Source organism: Antedon mediterranea, chromosome 4 (genome assembly GCF_964355755.1).
Source record: "Antedon mediterranea chromosome 4, ecAntMedi1.1, whole genome shotgun sequence".
NCBI classification, from domain to species: domain Eukaryota; kingdom Metazoa; phylum Echinodermata; class Crinoidea; order Comatulida; family Antedonidae; genus Antedon; species Antedon mediterranea.
The window spans coordinates 24419840-24435037 of record NC_092673.1 but is presented as its reverse complement, the minus strand read 5'-3'; the positions used below and the strand labels follow the sequence as shown (position 1 = coordinate 24435037).

General features: G+C 30.1%; 1 protein-coding gene across 5 annotated transcripts in view; it reads right to left on the bottom strand.

The window, feature by feature from the left end:
- Positions 1–4524: 4524 nt before the first annotated feature.
- LOC140046987 (uncharacterized) overlaps positions 4525–15198 on the bottom strand; it is a 30244-nt gene continuing 19570 nt past the window's right edge. For 4 of the 5 annotated variants that reach the window (XM_072091777.1, XM_072091780.1, XM_072091779.1 and 1 more), the window contains exon 3: positions 4525–8577. In XM_072091777.1, the coding sequence (XP_071947878.1) occupies positions 8290–8577 (288 nt within the window). In that variant the 3' untranslated portion in view covers positions 4525–8289. Of the gene's footprint in view, positions 8578–10730; positions 11310–15198 lie in introns of those variants that run through there. The other variant, XM_072091781.1, reaches the window with a different exon arrangement.

The following is a 15198-nucleotide window of genomic DNA, read 5'->3' as shown; positions in this document are numbered from 1 at the left end:
TTTAATTAATATGGGTGTCCAGGGAATATGTTCTACTATACTACAATAAAAATAAAAGTGTTTAGATCTTAATAAACAACTATTTTGTACCCACTTTTCCCACACATTTAGCCATAAACATATTTAGGTTCTAAATACAATCTAAACATGTAGTCTGTATCCAACTAAACACATCAGTGACGTGTATATTGGAGCAATATAAAAACACGTTTAGGTTTTAAACGTGTTTAAATTGCCATGTGTGGAGCTCATGTGTGGAGCTCTTTTCCGATACAGTAAAACCATATGATGAACGCAACGCTAAACACGCACCTAAACATGTTGACTGAACATGATAGTGACATATTGACTACTAAAACAAAAGGAAAACAACATGTAGCTATAAACACGTTTAGGTATAAACACGCTAAACGTGTAATTACGTGTTTAAAAGTTAATGTGTGGAAAAGGTGGGTACAAAATAGATGTTTAAGATCTAAACACTATTTTTAGTGTAGTACATTCTAAATTTCATCTTATTCTAAAGCATGGTGACAATGGCTTGTTGAAGCCATCAACATGATTGAAAAAGTAAACGAACTTCTATTCCTACAGGCTATCTGAGTAATCAAACGTCTCTTGAATAAAATAAAACATCCGTGTTGCATGCTTCAAGGGAAATTATGTTTTTAGTATACCATAATTAAGCGATGCTTTTGATTATCTTTAAAAGTCCTAGTGGTAATTACATGTATCCTGTTATACACTATATATTCAAAATGTAGTCGGCGTTTAAACATACTGTATATATCGGGGGGATATCGGGTATATTAACAAAATTGTCTCTCAATCAGCAAGACGGATACCATCCAAGTTCAATGTTCTCATCCGACGGTCATTAATTATCTAGGACTGGAATAATTTGGTGTTTAACAGACGTTTAATCGCCAACAAAAGAACGAAGGAACTTTACAGTCAGTCTAATAACGAAGTATTTTATTTGCCCTATTTTACAAAAACGTCTGGCATACTTTAATTTACTTTAACTTAAAAATTTAATTTAATTATGCCAATAAATTATAGCTTTCTTTTGAACAAAAATGGCCACTATACTCACCAGGGGCCTCTTAGCTTATGGGGGCCCCTTAGCAGTGCTCAGAGGGAAAAAATGCATTACAATATGTCGAAAAAAGGCTAAAAACGCCCTAGGCCTCCAGTGTTGGATAGAGGGCCACTTAGGGTTACTAAACCAGGGCCATCGGGTCTCTACGTTACGCCACAACTGCTATCAAGTCTATACGTCAATCTGAGCATGCCGAGAAAAATGCTTGTTACGTCATGAAATCAAACTGCGTCCTTTAAAATGATTCATTTAAAAAAAGGATTGTACCTGATGATGATGAAGCTATAAGAAAAATACAGGGATTAGAAAGATTGTTGGGTGCATTGAACTAATTAAAATTTACTTCGGATTGAAATTAATTACCTGTTATTTAAAAGCACTGTATTAATACAACTTACTGTAGTAGCACTATATTAATAATTATTCTACATATTTGTATATATTATATAGGCCAATATTGTTTATAACCTAGGCCTACATGTTTATTAGATATTTATTATGCCTACTTGCTTTCGAAATCAAATTAAAAATAAAGTTCACAGTACTCCTGAAAGTTGAAAACCCATGAGTTAAATAAACCTAATGATTGTGACGTCAATGTGTAATTGAGAACATAACAATAAACAGGAACTGTAATTTAATCACCATTTATTTCATACAAAATGAATTTTTTAAATAAATGCGATGTTCGGATTAGTTAAATGCTTAATTTCGCAATTGGAATGATGCATATGCATATCATATTCCAAAATAGATTTTATATTGTAATTTTCCCAATATAAATTAAATAAGTCAATAATGATACTGTATCAATAATTCGAGAAAATATAAATCATTATATGCTATTATAGTTAGACGTTTGAGTTGATATATAGGAGGGCAGCGCATTTATACGTATAAATACAGATTTCATAAAACCCCTGATTCCCATTAGAACGCAATGCAAGTTACAACGCACGCGAATTGTCCAATCAAAAGCGATAGATTATTCGAACTGTTGCCTGTGATTGGTCAATTTGCTTGCGTTGCGGCTTACGTCCTGGCGTAGCGTCTTAGTGGTAACCAAGCTTAAGGTGGCTTTGACCAAAGGAATTATTAATTAATAATTTTTATGGATGTCAAACTAATATACCCTTGAGTAGATACACGCATAACTAAGCTCATCCGGTCGTTAATGACAGAGGACTATATATAAGGGCATTATGCGTTTTATAATTTCAATCAATAAGAACTATTTCTATTCATTTATAGCAGGAAATTTTTCAGGAAGGTTCTCGACGCACGCGCATATCAATATGTTTACAAAGTGGGCGGAGCCTGCACGTTGCATGTTGGGAAATAGTTTAAGGTGCTCGTGCGAAAACTCCCTATGAAAGCAAATCTCATACATTAAATGCCGAGATGTTTTTACTATAGAATTATGTTTGGTTCCCACTACAGACGCAACACAAGGACGTAATGCAACATGCGATTCGACTAATCAGAAGCGATGGATTATTCGAATTGTTCCTTGTGATTGGTCAACTATTTAGTAAGCCTAAACAGTATCGGTGGGGTCTCATTGAGAGTTAGTGATATAACGAACCCATTATGTATAGTTTAACCATAGAGATATTGTTCACTATAATATCTCTATGGTTTAACTCAAGAGTGAAATGAATCAATATTAAAAGATTGATTTTGAAGAGTCTGCTTTAATAATTCACTAAAGAGTGAGATTCACTTAATAATCGCCGATATTGAATAATTTAAGCGTGATCTGAATTCTAAAATTTGCAGAATCAGTCATAGACACAAAAAAAAAAAAAAATCATTTTTACTGATTTTCTAGACTTGTTCTGTATTGTCTTTTTTTTATTTATTTGTTTTTATTTCCACCGCGATTTTTGTCTAAAATCAAGTAGTATACGTATGAAACGCCATATGTGCCAAAATATTTTCTTTTTACTAATATTAAGACAAAACTCCGTCTGGAACCCAGACTACTGATTTTCTAGTGCAAGTACTATCGCCTGAGATTAAAACAGATGATCAGATGACTAAATATAGGTAATATAAATTAAATTTTGTAGTATTTTTATTCAACTTCAGGGTTTTATTTTCATTATATAGCAAAAATTATCCACCGTATATCCACCACCCTTTTTCATCTTCTAGGGAGTCACCAGACATGTTATTATATTAGGTTAAACTACCTAACTACTGAAAAAAGTCTTCCTAGTTTTTATAGCAGAATTGCAATTTTAAGGAAAATTCATGTATTTTCGTCTTGATTTCCTTTACAAATATTTGATTTATGTACAATTAAGATTCAAATATTATATTTCAAATTCAAGCCTGTACCCGAGTTACAAAGACACTTACAGTAGAATTTAACTGTTCTATCTTCAATGCGAAAGGCTGTTGATTTGCTATCAAATGCCATTTGTGAAAACCACCGCCATAAACATACTCAAACATAACGTATCTACAGGCCTATATATACAATGAGATAAATACCGGTTGTGGACCCATCCTACGACAGATGAGAAAGGCGTGAACAAAATTAAGACGTTAAAGTTAATTTTCTAACATCGATTAGCGCCCCATACTTTCACTATTGAACATTGTAAAACGCAAACAAATAATGTATGACGATATTAAGACGCTATTACATTAAGGCAATTGCTTAACAGCAGTCAAACGGTCTGGTAAAGTGCGTTCCATACATTTTACATTTAAAAAATGAGTTGTTGTAGATGACTTCTGTCTTAATTGCGACTTTACATTACAGACCTAGATATCGGAAAAAAGAAGAATTGACTTTAATATGATAAACAAACATAGTGGAAAATAATCGGGTTTAGCCCGCCTTACCAAATGTAGGCTTTCAAGTGGGCCTAGATAATTACAGACGAACCGCCGCGCCCGAAAGCGAACTTGTTGAATGAACGTCTTAGACAGACAATATTTAAGCATAAGCCCAACGCTTTGCATGCATTTAAAGGATTTGCATAATAATAACAAATGGTGTAGTTGTTCTTTCCAGAACCATCAAGGGTACTGATACAGACGGCTTAAAAATGAAAACAACATTTTAATTTCCTTCAATCCTACTACCTACACATTCAAATCTACACACCAGCTCTATTAAGGGGACACTCCTGTAAAACAAACACCTACCTTATTCACGGGGACACTCCTATTAAAGGGACAGTTTTAATGAACAAGATGAACTACAATCTTGAACACTATGACCACCCCTTATTCAGGGACATTTTGTTGGGTTCCCTTAATAAGGATTTCCAAGTTTTACGTTTTATTAATAACGTTCAGTTTTCGATGCTTTGTGTTCTTGATATTTTATTACCCCATTGTGTCGGTAACTTAAAAGAAAAATGTATTATCTATTGCCAATATCAAAATACCACACGTGACCTTAATATCTTTTAGACATTTTATTAATTAATAATGTAATCATCTAGAATGAAATAAATAAAACCAATCCTCAAACAAAATACCGCTTTAAATCAGAAATAATATAGCCCAATAGGCCTATAATATATATGTACACTGTAATAAATGTTAATACATTAAAAGATTATATGCTAATTAATCAAATAAACTAGGGTTAGATAAATTAACGCCCTTTACCAGTTCGGCATTTTAGCTATTCCTAATGTTGCAGTATATACATTCATTTGTTTTTATACCAGTTTCAATTTGTTCTCCCCCAAGATTTCCTATGTCTAAGGTAACTTAATAACATGTATATAACTATCTTAACTATACCTATGATATATAGTAGAATGTTGATAACATGTCTATGATAATGTTGATAACAGGTCTATGAGAATGTTGATAAGATGTCTATGATAATGTTGATAAGATGTCTATGATAATGTTGATAATGTTGATAACATGTCTATGATAATGTTGATAACATGTCTATGATAATGTTGATAACATGTCTATGATAATGTTGATAAGATGTCTATGATAATGTTGATAACATTTTATGAGAATGTCGATAACATGTCTATAAGAATGTTGATAACAATATCTATGAGGATGTTGATAACATGTTTATGAGCATGAGAATGTTCATGACACATCTATGAGCATGATGATGTTGATGACACGTCTATGAGCATAAGGATATTGATGAAAATATGTCTATGAGCATGAGAATGTTGATAACATTTCTATGAGTATGTTGATAACATGTCTATGCGCCTGAGAATATTGATAACATGTCTATGAGTATGGTAAATGTTGATAACATGTCTATGAGTATGAGATGGTATGAGGATGTTGATAACATGTCTATGAATATGATAGTGTTGATAACATATCTATGAGCATAAAAATGTTGATAACATGTCTATGAATATGATAGTGTTGATAACATATCTATGAGCATAAAAATGTTGATAATATGTCTATGAATATGATAGTGTTGATAACATATCTATGAGTATAAAAATGTTGATAACATGTCTATGAATATGATAGTGTTGATAACATATCTATGAGCATAAAAATGTTGATAACATGTCTATGAAAATGATCATTTTGAAAACATGTCTATGAGAATGTTGATAACATGTCTATGAAAATGATCATTTTGAAAACATGTCTATGAGAATGTTGATAACATGTCTATGAGTAGGAGGATGTTGATAAAACATCTATGATTATGTTGATAACATGTCTATGAGCATGATGATATTGATAACATGTCTATGGGCATGAGGATGTTGATAACATGTCTATGATGATGTTGATAACATGTCTATGAGCATGATAATGTTGATGACACGTCTATGAGCATGATTTTGATAACATGTCTATGATGACAGCAATGATAAAGATGACATGCATAGACATGATGAGGATATTGATAAAAATATTTAGATATAAGAAAAACATGTGTTGGATGCAGAAGGTATATAACTAAAATATTGATGATGTTGGTATTGGCGGTATGGTAGGAGATAGGGGAGGAAACAGAGTACATTAAAAATAGTAGTTTCAACAATCTTGAAGATTGAAAATATAATTGATAATACATTTTAATAAACACTAAATGTAATCCTATGAAGAAATTACCGACAAATTATTTTCAAACTCAAACAATTTTTTATCAAAGATAATATTCAGAATAATTGATCAAAAATGATCTTTTGCACATTAAAATGAATAATTATATTCTAAATTCTAATCTTCAAGTTTGAATACACTGGCCTTTGGTAATCTTTCTTTTATATTCCTAATCTTATGTGCAAGTTATGTACAAAATAAAACATTCTGAGATAGCTTATTTATTCAATTTACAAGATAATCTAGTAGTATACATTTTTAATTATGAAATATTATATAAAAGTTGAAATCGTTATAGTATTAAAAAAGGAAATATAGATATGTGCTCATAATTTTGGGAATAGATTGACATGTAAAAATGTTAAAGATGTTTTTTTTACTTTAAAATATAAAATGAGTGTAATCCTTTTTGTTTCATGTTTCAGCCTCGGTCTTAATCTTAAATATATTATATAAATTTTGATATTTTAGCAAGACAAAATGGGCGGATCCAGATATTTGTTGGTTGGTCAGGGATACAGGAAGTGATAAGCAAAAAAAAACAAATCTAAAGGTAAATTTAGGTCTGTTTTAAGATAAACCAGAGCAGTAGTAGTGTAAGTTAGGTCAGCAAGACATGTTCATACACAATAACAAATAGTAGATTGTATTACCTATTTGTTTTAACATTGTATAACATGTTTTAGGTGGTTAGGGGTGTCGTATGTCAATGATGTTCCTTAAGTTAAAGACCCCTTCCCTGCAAATTTGGACGTTTTTTGGAAAATAATACATATATATCACTTTAAAAACATTAAACCATGTCATTCCTTGTCTTAAATGTACGTTTTATGGTAAATTATGATAAAAAGTGAGAAACAATGCACTACCTAAGTAGCTCGCGGCGATCGACCTCTCGTGGACGGTCTTAGGCACAGCCTAGCTAGGCTTAGTTTTGTAGGCCTAGCTGGTAAACATCGGTAACGTACGAACATCGTACGCTAGCTATATACCTAGCCTGACGTTGTATAGTTGCTGCATTAATTTTCTTTCTATTTTTGCCCGACTCCGTTGATACAAATTGGAAAAAACCCGATGTTTTCGCTGAAAAGTTAGGAGTCTTCCATTTGTTTTGGCCTCACGATCGATCGAAAAGTGGGCGAATTACAGGTGAAAAACAAAAATATCAATCCGCGCGCAATGCATTTTGGGATTTATAGCGGGCCGCTATAATTATTAGAATCGACTTATTTTTCACATTTTTAACCGTTTAAAGACGAAAAAAGTTATCGCAATAGGACCATATAGTATTATTTTTACATTAAATATAGTTTGTGATCTTAAATTAGATCTAAAAAACGTAGGGAATGGGGCTTTAACTGTGCAGTAGATATAGAACTATAATAAAGTACTGTAACTATTTCTTTCAGCACCTAAAGGAATTACTGAATCATTTATTACAATCTTAATAACATAAATAAATATGTAAATATAAACTATACCACAATAAACAAAATCTACTAAATAATCTAGTAATACTATATCTTAATAGGGGTTTAATATTCTATATTTTCAATTTTTAAAATATTGTTATACAGTATACAGCGCAATTAATTTTTCTGAAAAATTGTTCACCAAAAAATGTTGCACATAGAATATATATAAACCTAAGATGCGTTTAATATTAATATAAAAATCCACTTACATTGAAGAGTAAAAATGTTAGATAATGTCATAAATTTAAAAACATCCTATCTTTTTTTTCTCCTCTACCTCAATCTTTTGTACAACCTACTAGTCTAAATTTGTATTCTTTTTATTCTCGGGTTGTTCAATAAACAATATGGCTATGTTTGACTTGAGCGGTAGGCCTAACCATATTTATAATTAGTACATAAGGCTATATGCGTCAATCAGCAGTACTGTGCGGACTCTGCCGACTGAAGTTCTTGACTTTAAAACATGGTTATTGCACCCTCTTGATGGAACGTATCAAAATGATTGAATGCCTTTAAGCATAGCCACTTTGTTTAATAAATTCTTCTTTCTTTTTATACATTGTCTTTATCCTTCACATAGTCTATAGTTCATGTTTATCCTTTCCTTGCACTTTATTATAATTTCGATTAATTTTCTTCCGCTTTCTTAGACGTATCAATGTTATTGTTTGCTTGCAGTAATTTATGCATAGCTTTCAAAGTGTCACTGGCATATATGTCTTCTTCTATTGGAGCAACGTCAGACGCTTTCTCCGTGCGGTGAAGATCTTGATGCATGGCCTGCAGAGATTCTTGCGCATCGCTACGTATCTCGGATAGGCCTTGTCTTAATTCCTGGACCAATTGTTTTTGCCGTCGTCTGTCATCGCCCTTTTTGCTGCAAGCTTGCCGTACAACTAACTTTTGTACCACTTCCTGGAAAAAATATATAGAAAGTTATTAACAAGAGAAAACATGATACTAATGAATATTCATTTGAATAGCATGCGATATAGATCTTTTATAATATGATTCTGGAATATGTCAGTGATTGGTCAAAACCTAACTAATAAAGTACTGTAACTATTTTTTCAGCACCTAAAGAAATTTCTGAATCATTTAGTATAATTTTACTAACGTAAATAAGTATGTAAATATACACTAAAATATATACTAATGAATAGTCATTTAAATAGCATGCGATATAGATCTTTTTAATACAATTCTGGAATATGTGTCAGTGATTGGTAAAACCCCTCTGAGATTTTATCGAGCCATCTTATTACTAGTAGTATTGCATAAGCAGTTTATTTTTTAGACAAACTTTCTTATTCTGTTTTTAATGAATAAACATTATTTAAATTTAGAATTACCGTAGTATTAAATATATGAAATACAGAACAATTCAACAAAAAAAGAAAAATATATTAGAAAATTTATTGGAAGAGGGAGATTGAAAGAGACTGATTTATTAGACTTATTAATTCCAAAATAATTAAATACAGTTACACTTCAGACAAGACAGAAATCGGTGAATACTTTTTTAAAGTTCTTAAACTTTACATTAGGACAATTAATAATCTTAAGAATTTAAAAAACCCCTTAATATTTTTTATCCTGTATTTAAACAATATTGATTCTTAAACCCATTCTCATACCTGTATAATGACTCGCAATTTTACAAAAAATCTACTGTATATAGTATTATATTCCTTTAAATATTTTATTTTCTACTTGTAAAAATCAATATTCTATAAATTAGATATAGCAGTATATTGATGAATATAAATGTAAAAAGCGAAGTAATAGTAATACCTGTATCATAAATTTAAATTAATAAAAAATTGATTTTTAGAAGTTTTTGTTTGTGTCGCAAAATTAAAGGTAGAAACGGATAAAAGCATATGAAATAAATGCTGGAATTCTAAAAAAATTGATCTTCATTTGAGTGACTTTTTAGTTTAAAGTATTGCAGGAAATGATATGTGAATATACAATGCAAATCACTCCACAAAAAGATAATACATGGTTGTACCTTTAAATTGTAAACTGTATTATATATCATTTAATATAATCATCATAGCAATTTACAAATGATACTAAGCAATATATATAGTAATAATTTTTCACGTTTCAAGCATAATATTAATAATTTAGAAATAAAAATCCCCTGACAATATTTCATTTATCTGTAAAACATGCCATTTGATCTCATTTAATTTCTCATTAAAAATATGTAAATTTCTTCTCAAGTATAATATGTACATATTTTAATCATTAGTATTAAAGGTGATTCAATAATTTTCAATACAATTGTTGATTTTACTGTGTTGAAATATATTGGGAAAAGTATTTATACAATGCAGCATAGTTGATATAAAAATATGTGACCCTAATCTGATGGAGAGATATTAAAATATAAATCATCACTCTGTACAATAGGTGAAAACATCATATCAACCCACAAAGGATCCAAATGATATTGTTAGTATTAAATACTCAACTACCTAGTACTTCTACCAATTATAAACATGAAACTAACAAATATAACATGTTCTTAAAATACAAAATGTCTACATAACACTATACTGTAGGCCTACATACAAAGTTTTGATGAAATTGGAACAAAAAATATGTGTATGATGTTTGCTTATTGTGAGGTTCAAAATGTTTCCAAAATTAATTTTCCAATGGAAAAAAGACTTTAATTTTAGTTTATTGTAACCTAAATATTTCTAAGGATGTTATAAAATCAAATATCTGTAAAAAAGCTCAAAAAACCATATAGATTGTTTGATCTAATGTACATAACATTACATTTTTCTTTCTTGTATTTTAGAAAGTTTGATGTCAGATTCTGAGAAATTACTTTTATTAGGAAAGGGAAGTAGAAAATGTAGCATGAAAAATGTTTTTAAAAACTCAAAAAGCTGTGGATAATTTATAGATTTAGTGTTCAAGAATATAACAAAGATATAAATAATGATAAACATGCTAAAACCATAAATATGAAATTATGATGCCAGAGAAAAACAATTAACATATTTTAGATTATGATATTATAATAATATATTAAACAACAATCTTACCTTTCTACTACCTTTTCTAGACATTATGAAATATTAAACAATATTTGTGACGTGAAATTCAATTCCCTGAACTCTATGCAGAATAACAAATCCGGTCTCTGAATAAATAAATCCTTATTTACAATACTGTTGTATATAACCAGCTTATTTCATTCGTAAACACTAGCAAATTTCATAAGTAAACAACAGCAGCTTAACATTCACAGTTGAAAGTGAATAATTTTCCTTCAGAAAGAATTCTTGGTGGGAAATGCTTGTTGCTAGAGGTATTGTCCTCATGTCATGACAGAAAACAGCGAAATAATAAGATGCATAGTGTTCAGCTTGTATTCAAAGCGTTCCAATTGATTAATAGTAAAGAAATCCTGTTTCACTTAAAGTGGTTAGAACCACACAATGTTATTGGTTGGAAGGTGAGAAAAAAAAGCATGCCGACTTGTCATTACGAAGGCGTTAGTTGGTGTGTGGTGGGTAGAATAGGATGTGAATTAACTAACGACAAATAAAATGAACTACATATACCACCTTAAGATGGGATATCACAATTAAGCTTGATGAGACACGCATCGAGTATTAGATGCCAAATGAGCAAACAAATGACAACAATCAAACGTGGAGGTACTATAATCAAACTGATTAAAATGATTCTGTTATTAATGATAATAATTCAAATCTTACAACCATCTGGAACGATAAGCTCACAATTTATTCATAGTTTTTGTTTTTGTGCATCAAATTTTAAAAATCCATCAAACATTAAAAATCCATAAAATATAATTCGATGCTAAATTAAAGTGCATTTTTAATTTATTCTTTTTTCACTTTTGTATTTTGTATTTTATTTTCCACCTTTATTATATTGTTTTTATACCTATTTATAATCTCTTTTATTATTAAAAATATTAATTACTAACAGCAGAAATGCATTATTTTTACATATGTTACCACTTTTGTGCAAAGTGACCATTTTGTTTGTCTTGTTGTATTGTTATCAGTTATAAATCCTTGCACTGGCTTCCGATGTCTCATAGATGTCAATTCAAAATAGCGTGTCTTGTATGGCGTTCGCTTAAAGGTTCCGCTCCAAGTTACCTGAGAGATATTCTTACTGTGCGGAATGTTTCTCGCAGTACTCGTTCAAGCACCAGCAATTATAACCTGACAATCCCACGAACTAAACGAAAGACATTTGCTGACCGTTCGTTCGCCGTAGCAGGACCCAAAATTTGGAACAGATTACCAATTCACATTAAACACTTAGACAACTATAATCAGTTTAAAAAACATTTAAAAGCACTATATTTCAAAGAATGTTACGATACTAATTGATGTGAAGCGCCGCTGATTATAATTAAATGTTGTATAAATGTGCGCTATACAAGTAATAATAATAATAATAATAACACTAATAATAATAATAATAAATAAATTTAATAAATAAATTTAAATTAAAAAAAATGCTAATAATTATGTGTAAAAAAATGTTTATCTCCTACAATAAAACAATCTATATCGGCCTATGTATGCTTTTATTTTTCTGTATATATTTATAGTTTTTCTTTATTCTTTTACTATAACTGGACATTTTGTAGCAATACTACGTTACTGAAAATGAAATCCAGTCAAAAGAAAGAATAAATAAATAAAAATAAGGATTTGAATGAATTATGTTTATGTAGAACCATTTAATATAAAGGGAATTATTGTTGTATTAAAACGAATTAAATTTGCTATATAGCAGTATAGGATAATACACCTATAATAATATAATTAATAATTAGGAATGTCATAAACAGTAAACAAATGTTATACAAAATTCATCATGAAACTGTCTTTAAAAAGTGTTAAGTTGAAAAATTGATACATCAATATATAATCATAACATCACAAAATTACCATACGTACCGTAAGTTGTAATATTGGTACTTTGATGAAATTTATGATCCACATTAAAAATTGTTATAATTTAATATAATTTAATTCTATACTTTGACATCAAGAAAGTTAACATATTTAATATGGGAAATATTTACAACAAATTTTAGTAACATTCATTTTTTTGGGTGTGTACTTTCGCTGTGTGTCGTGACAGTATATTATAATTACTATTATCAATTAGTATTCATGGTTTGGTCTCTAAACATATTTACCATATGGAAAATCCAATTAATATGTCACGCTCCATTTCTCCATCTTTTATCTTCCTTTATCATTTTACAGTCTGTTAATAATACCATGCATTATACAGGGAGTTCTCCCTGCATTATACAAAATAAAATTAGTATATAATATAAAAAGAATTTACTTTGTGGTAAATTATTTTAAATTTTTGGTTTTTAAAGTTTTTTGTTAGTCTCTTTTCACTGAGGCAAAAATATGATTTGTATGTGTATGTATGTAAATGTTCAAAATCTTGCTTTTTAAATAATATTGTTTATGTTGATATTGGATAGTAATTTCCAATGACAAAAATAAAAATACCAGATTTAGATTTAAAATGTACTGTATATTCATACTTAAGTCAAAGAATAATATAAGAAATTAAAACATGATTTAATTTTAATTTTATTGATGACATATTGAATATCTATGTTTGATGTCACAATATTTCAAGAAATATTATTTTAATAATTAATAATCTGAATAATATATACTACAGACGCAAGTCATTGTTGTATCTACGCAAAATTATCGATAGAGATCATTAGCCTAATTAAAGACGACAGTTATTAATTAGGTCACGACTATCCCAAGAGAGTCATGGTACAAAGGTCGTCAGCAAAAAAATAAATAAATAAAAAAATCAAAGAAAAAAATAGAGGGCACTATCACAATATTGAATTGTAATAGTTTTTGTTTTTTTATCTGTTTTTGTATATCTCAGAGCAAACATAATTTCTGTGTATATTTCATATGCAAATGACATTAATTGGAAATAATAATTTTCCACTGATGAGTGAATAAATATAAATAAATGTTTTACTAAAATAATTATGATGTCTAATCTATTGATATTTATATTACAACATAAAAGACACTAGCATTCAATTTGTTTTATATGTTTACGGTTGTTCTTTTGTTATCCTTGCCAGGTTTTAGAGAATGTATTTGTGGACATTCAGCCTAAATTTCTATCTCTTTTGTTTCACAATAAATTATATATTGAGTATTTTAATTTACATATGATAGCCAACCAATTTTATTGAAATTTCTATTGCCTTCCTGACTAAAATATCGTACACACAAATTGTCTAATATATTTTATCATAAACACTAGACTTGCCCCAAGTCTGTATTTATTGTCTTTTTTTTATTTATTTGTTTTTATTTCGACCGCGATTTTTGTCTGAAAATACAGACTTGTCAAACACGTATAGAAATCGATTTGCAAACCGCAAACATCCGATAAGAATGACGTAGGTTATCATACAGTATTTGGCTATATGGGGCGGGCGGTATGTAAATATGGATTTCGAATCAACCAATGATCATTTTGTTTCAAAATGAAAAAGATCGATCGATTGTTCTGGCCTAGGCCTCCTTCGTAGGCGGGTTCGTAGGGCTACTCAACTCGTACGTATGACCTTCCAAATAAAACGTCAATAAGGTACATACCACCACCGACCGGCACACAACAAGGCTACACCACCACACAGAACAGGACAGGGTCTGGGTGGGAATTAAATCAAATTTTCTCCGCATAATAAATGATCCATTCAATGTTTGATTTGGCGGAGAACTAGACTATCATATCACGACGAGTTTTCATGTTCTTGGGAAAAATCTCATCAAATGTTTACCAGACTACTAGGCATATAAAATCATTTTTAGCCTTCAGAAACTTTCATGTACCCAAGTACACATTGTCTAAACGTAACATAGCGCATGCGCATCGTCTTAGACGTTGAGACTTTGAAATTCTGAAATATGAATATTAAAACGACGTACGAGTGAGTAGCCAATGGCATGTGGCTGAAACTAGTCAACTGGATAATTTATGCACCAAGAATTCTTGGTGTCAAACCACGTGACTTATGCGTGTTTCCCCAGACGGAGTATCCAAACTCAAGTAATACACGTATGAAACGCCATATGTGCAAAAATATTTATATTTTTACAAAACTCTGTCTGGAGCCCAGACTACATAAACACATGAAAACAACAATAAGACTGTTAAAATCTGTTAACATGCTTAAAAATTGTATATAGAAAATGAGAAAATCTGTCAAAGTGCAAATACCATTCCTCCTTGTATACTTTCCCATCTTCCCCATCACACAGTTCTATGTATTTATAGCATTCACTAAAGCTCTATCCACACTATCAAACTTTATGTGAAAAAAATGTGCCTATATATGGACATGATGATGTAATATCTCTATCATATTTAAGCATATCACTACCATATTTAAGCATATCACTACCATATTTAAGCATATCACTACCATATTTAAGCATATCACTACTA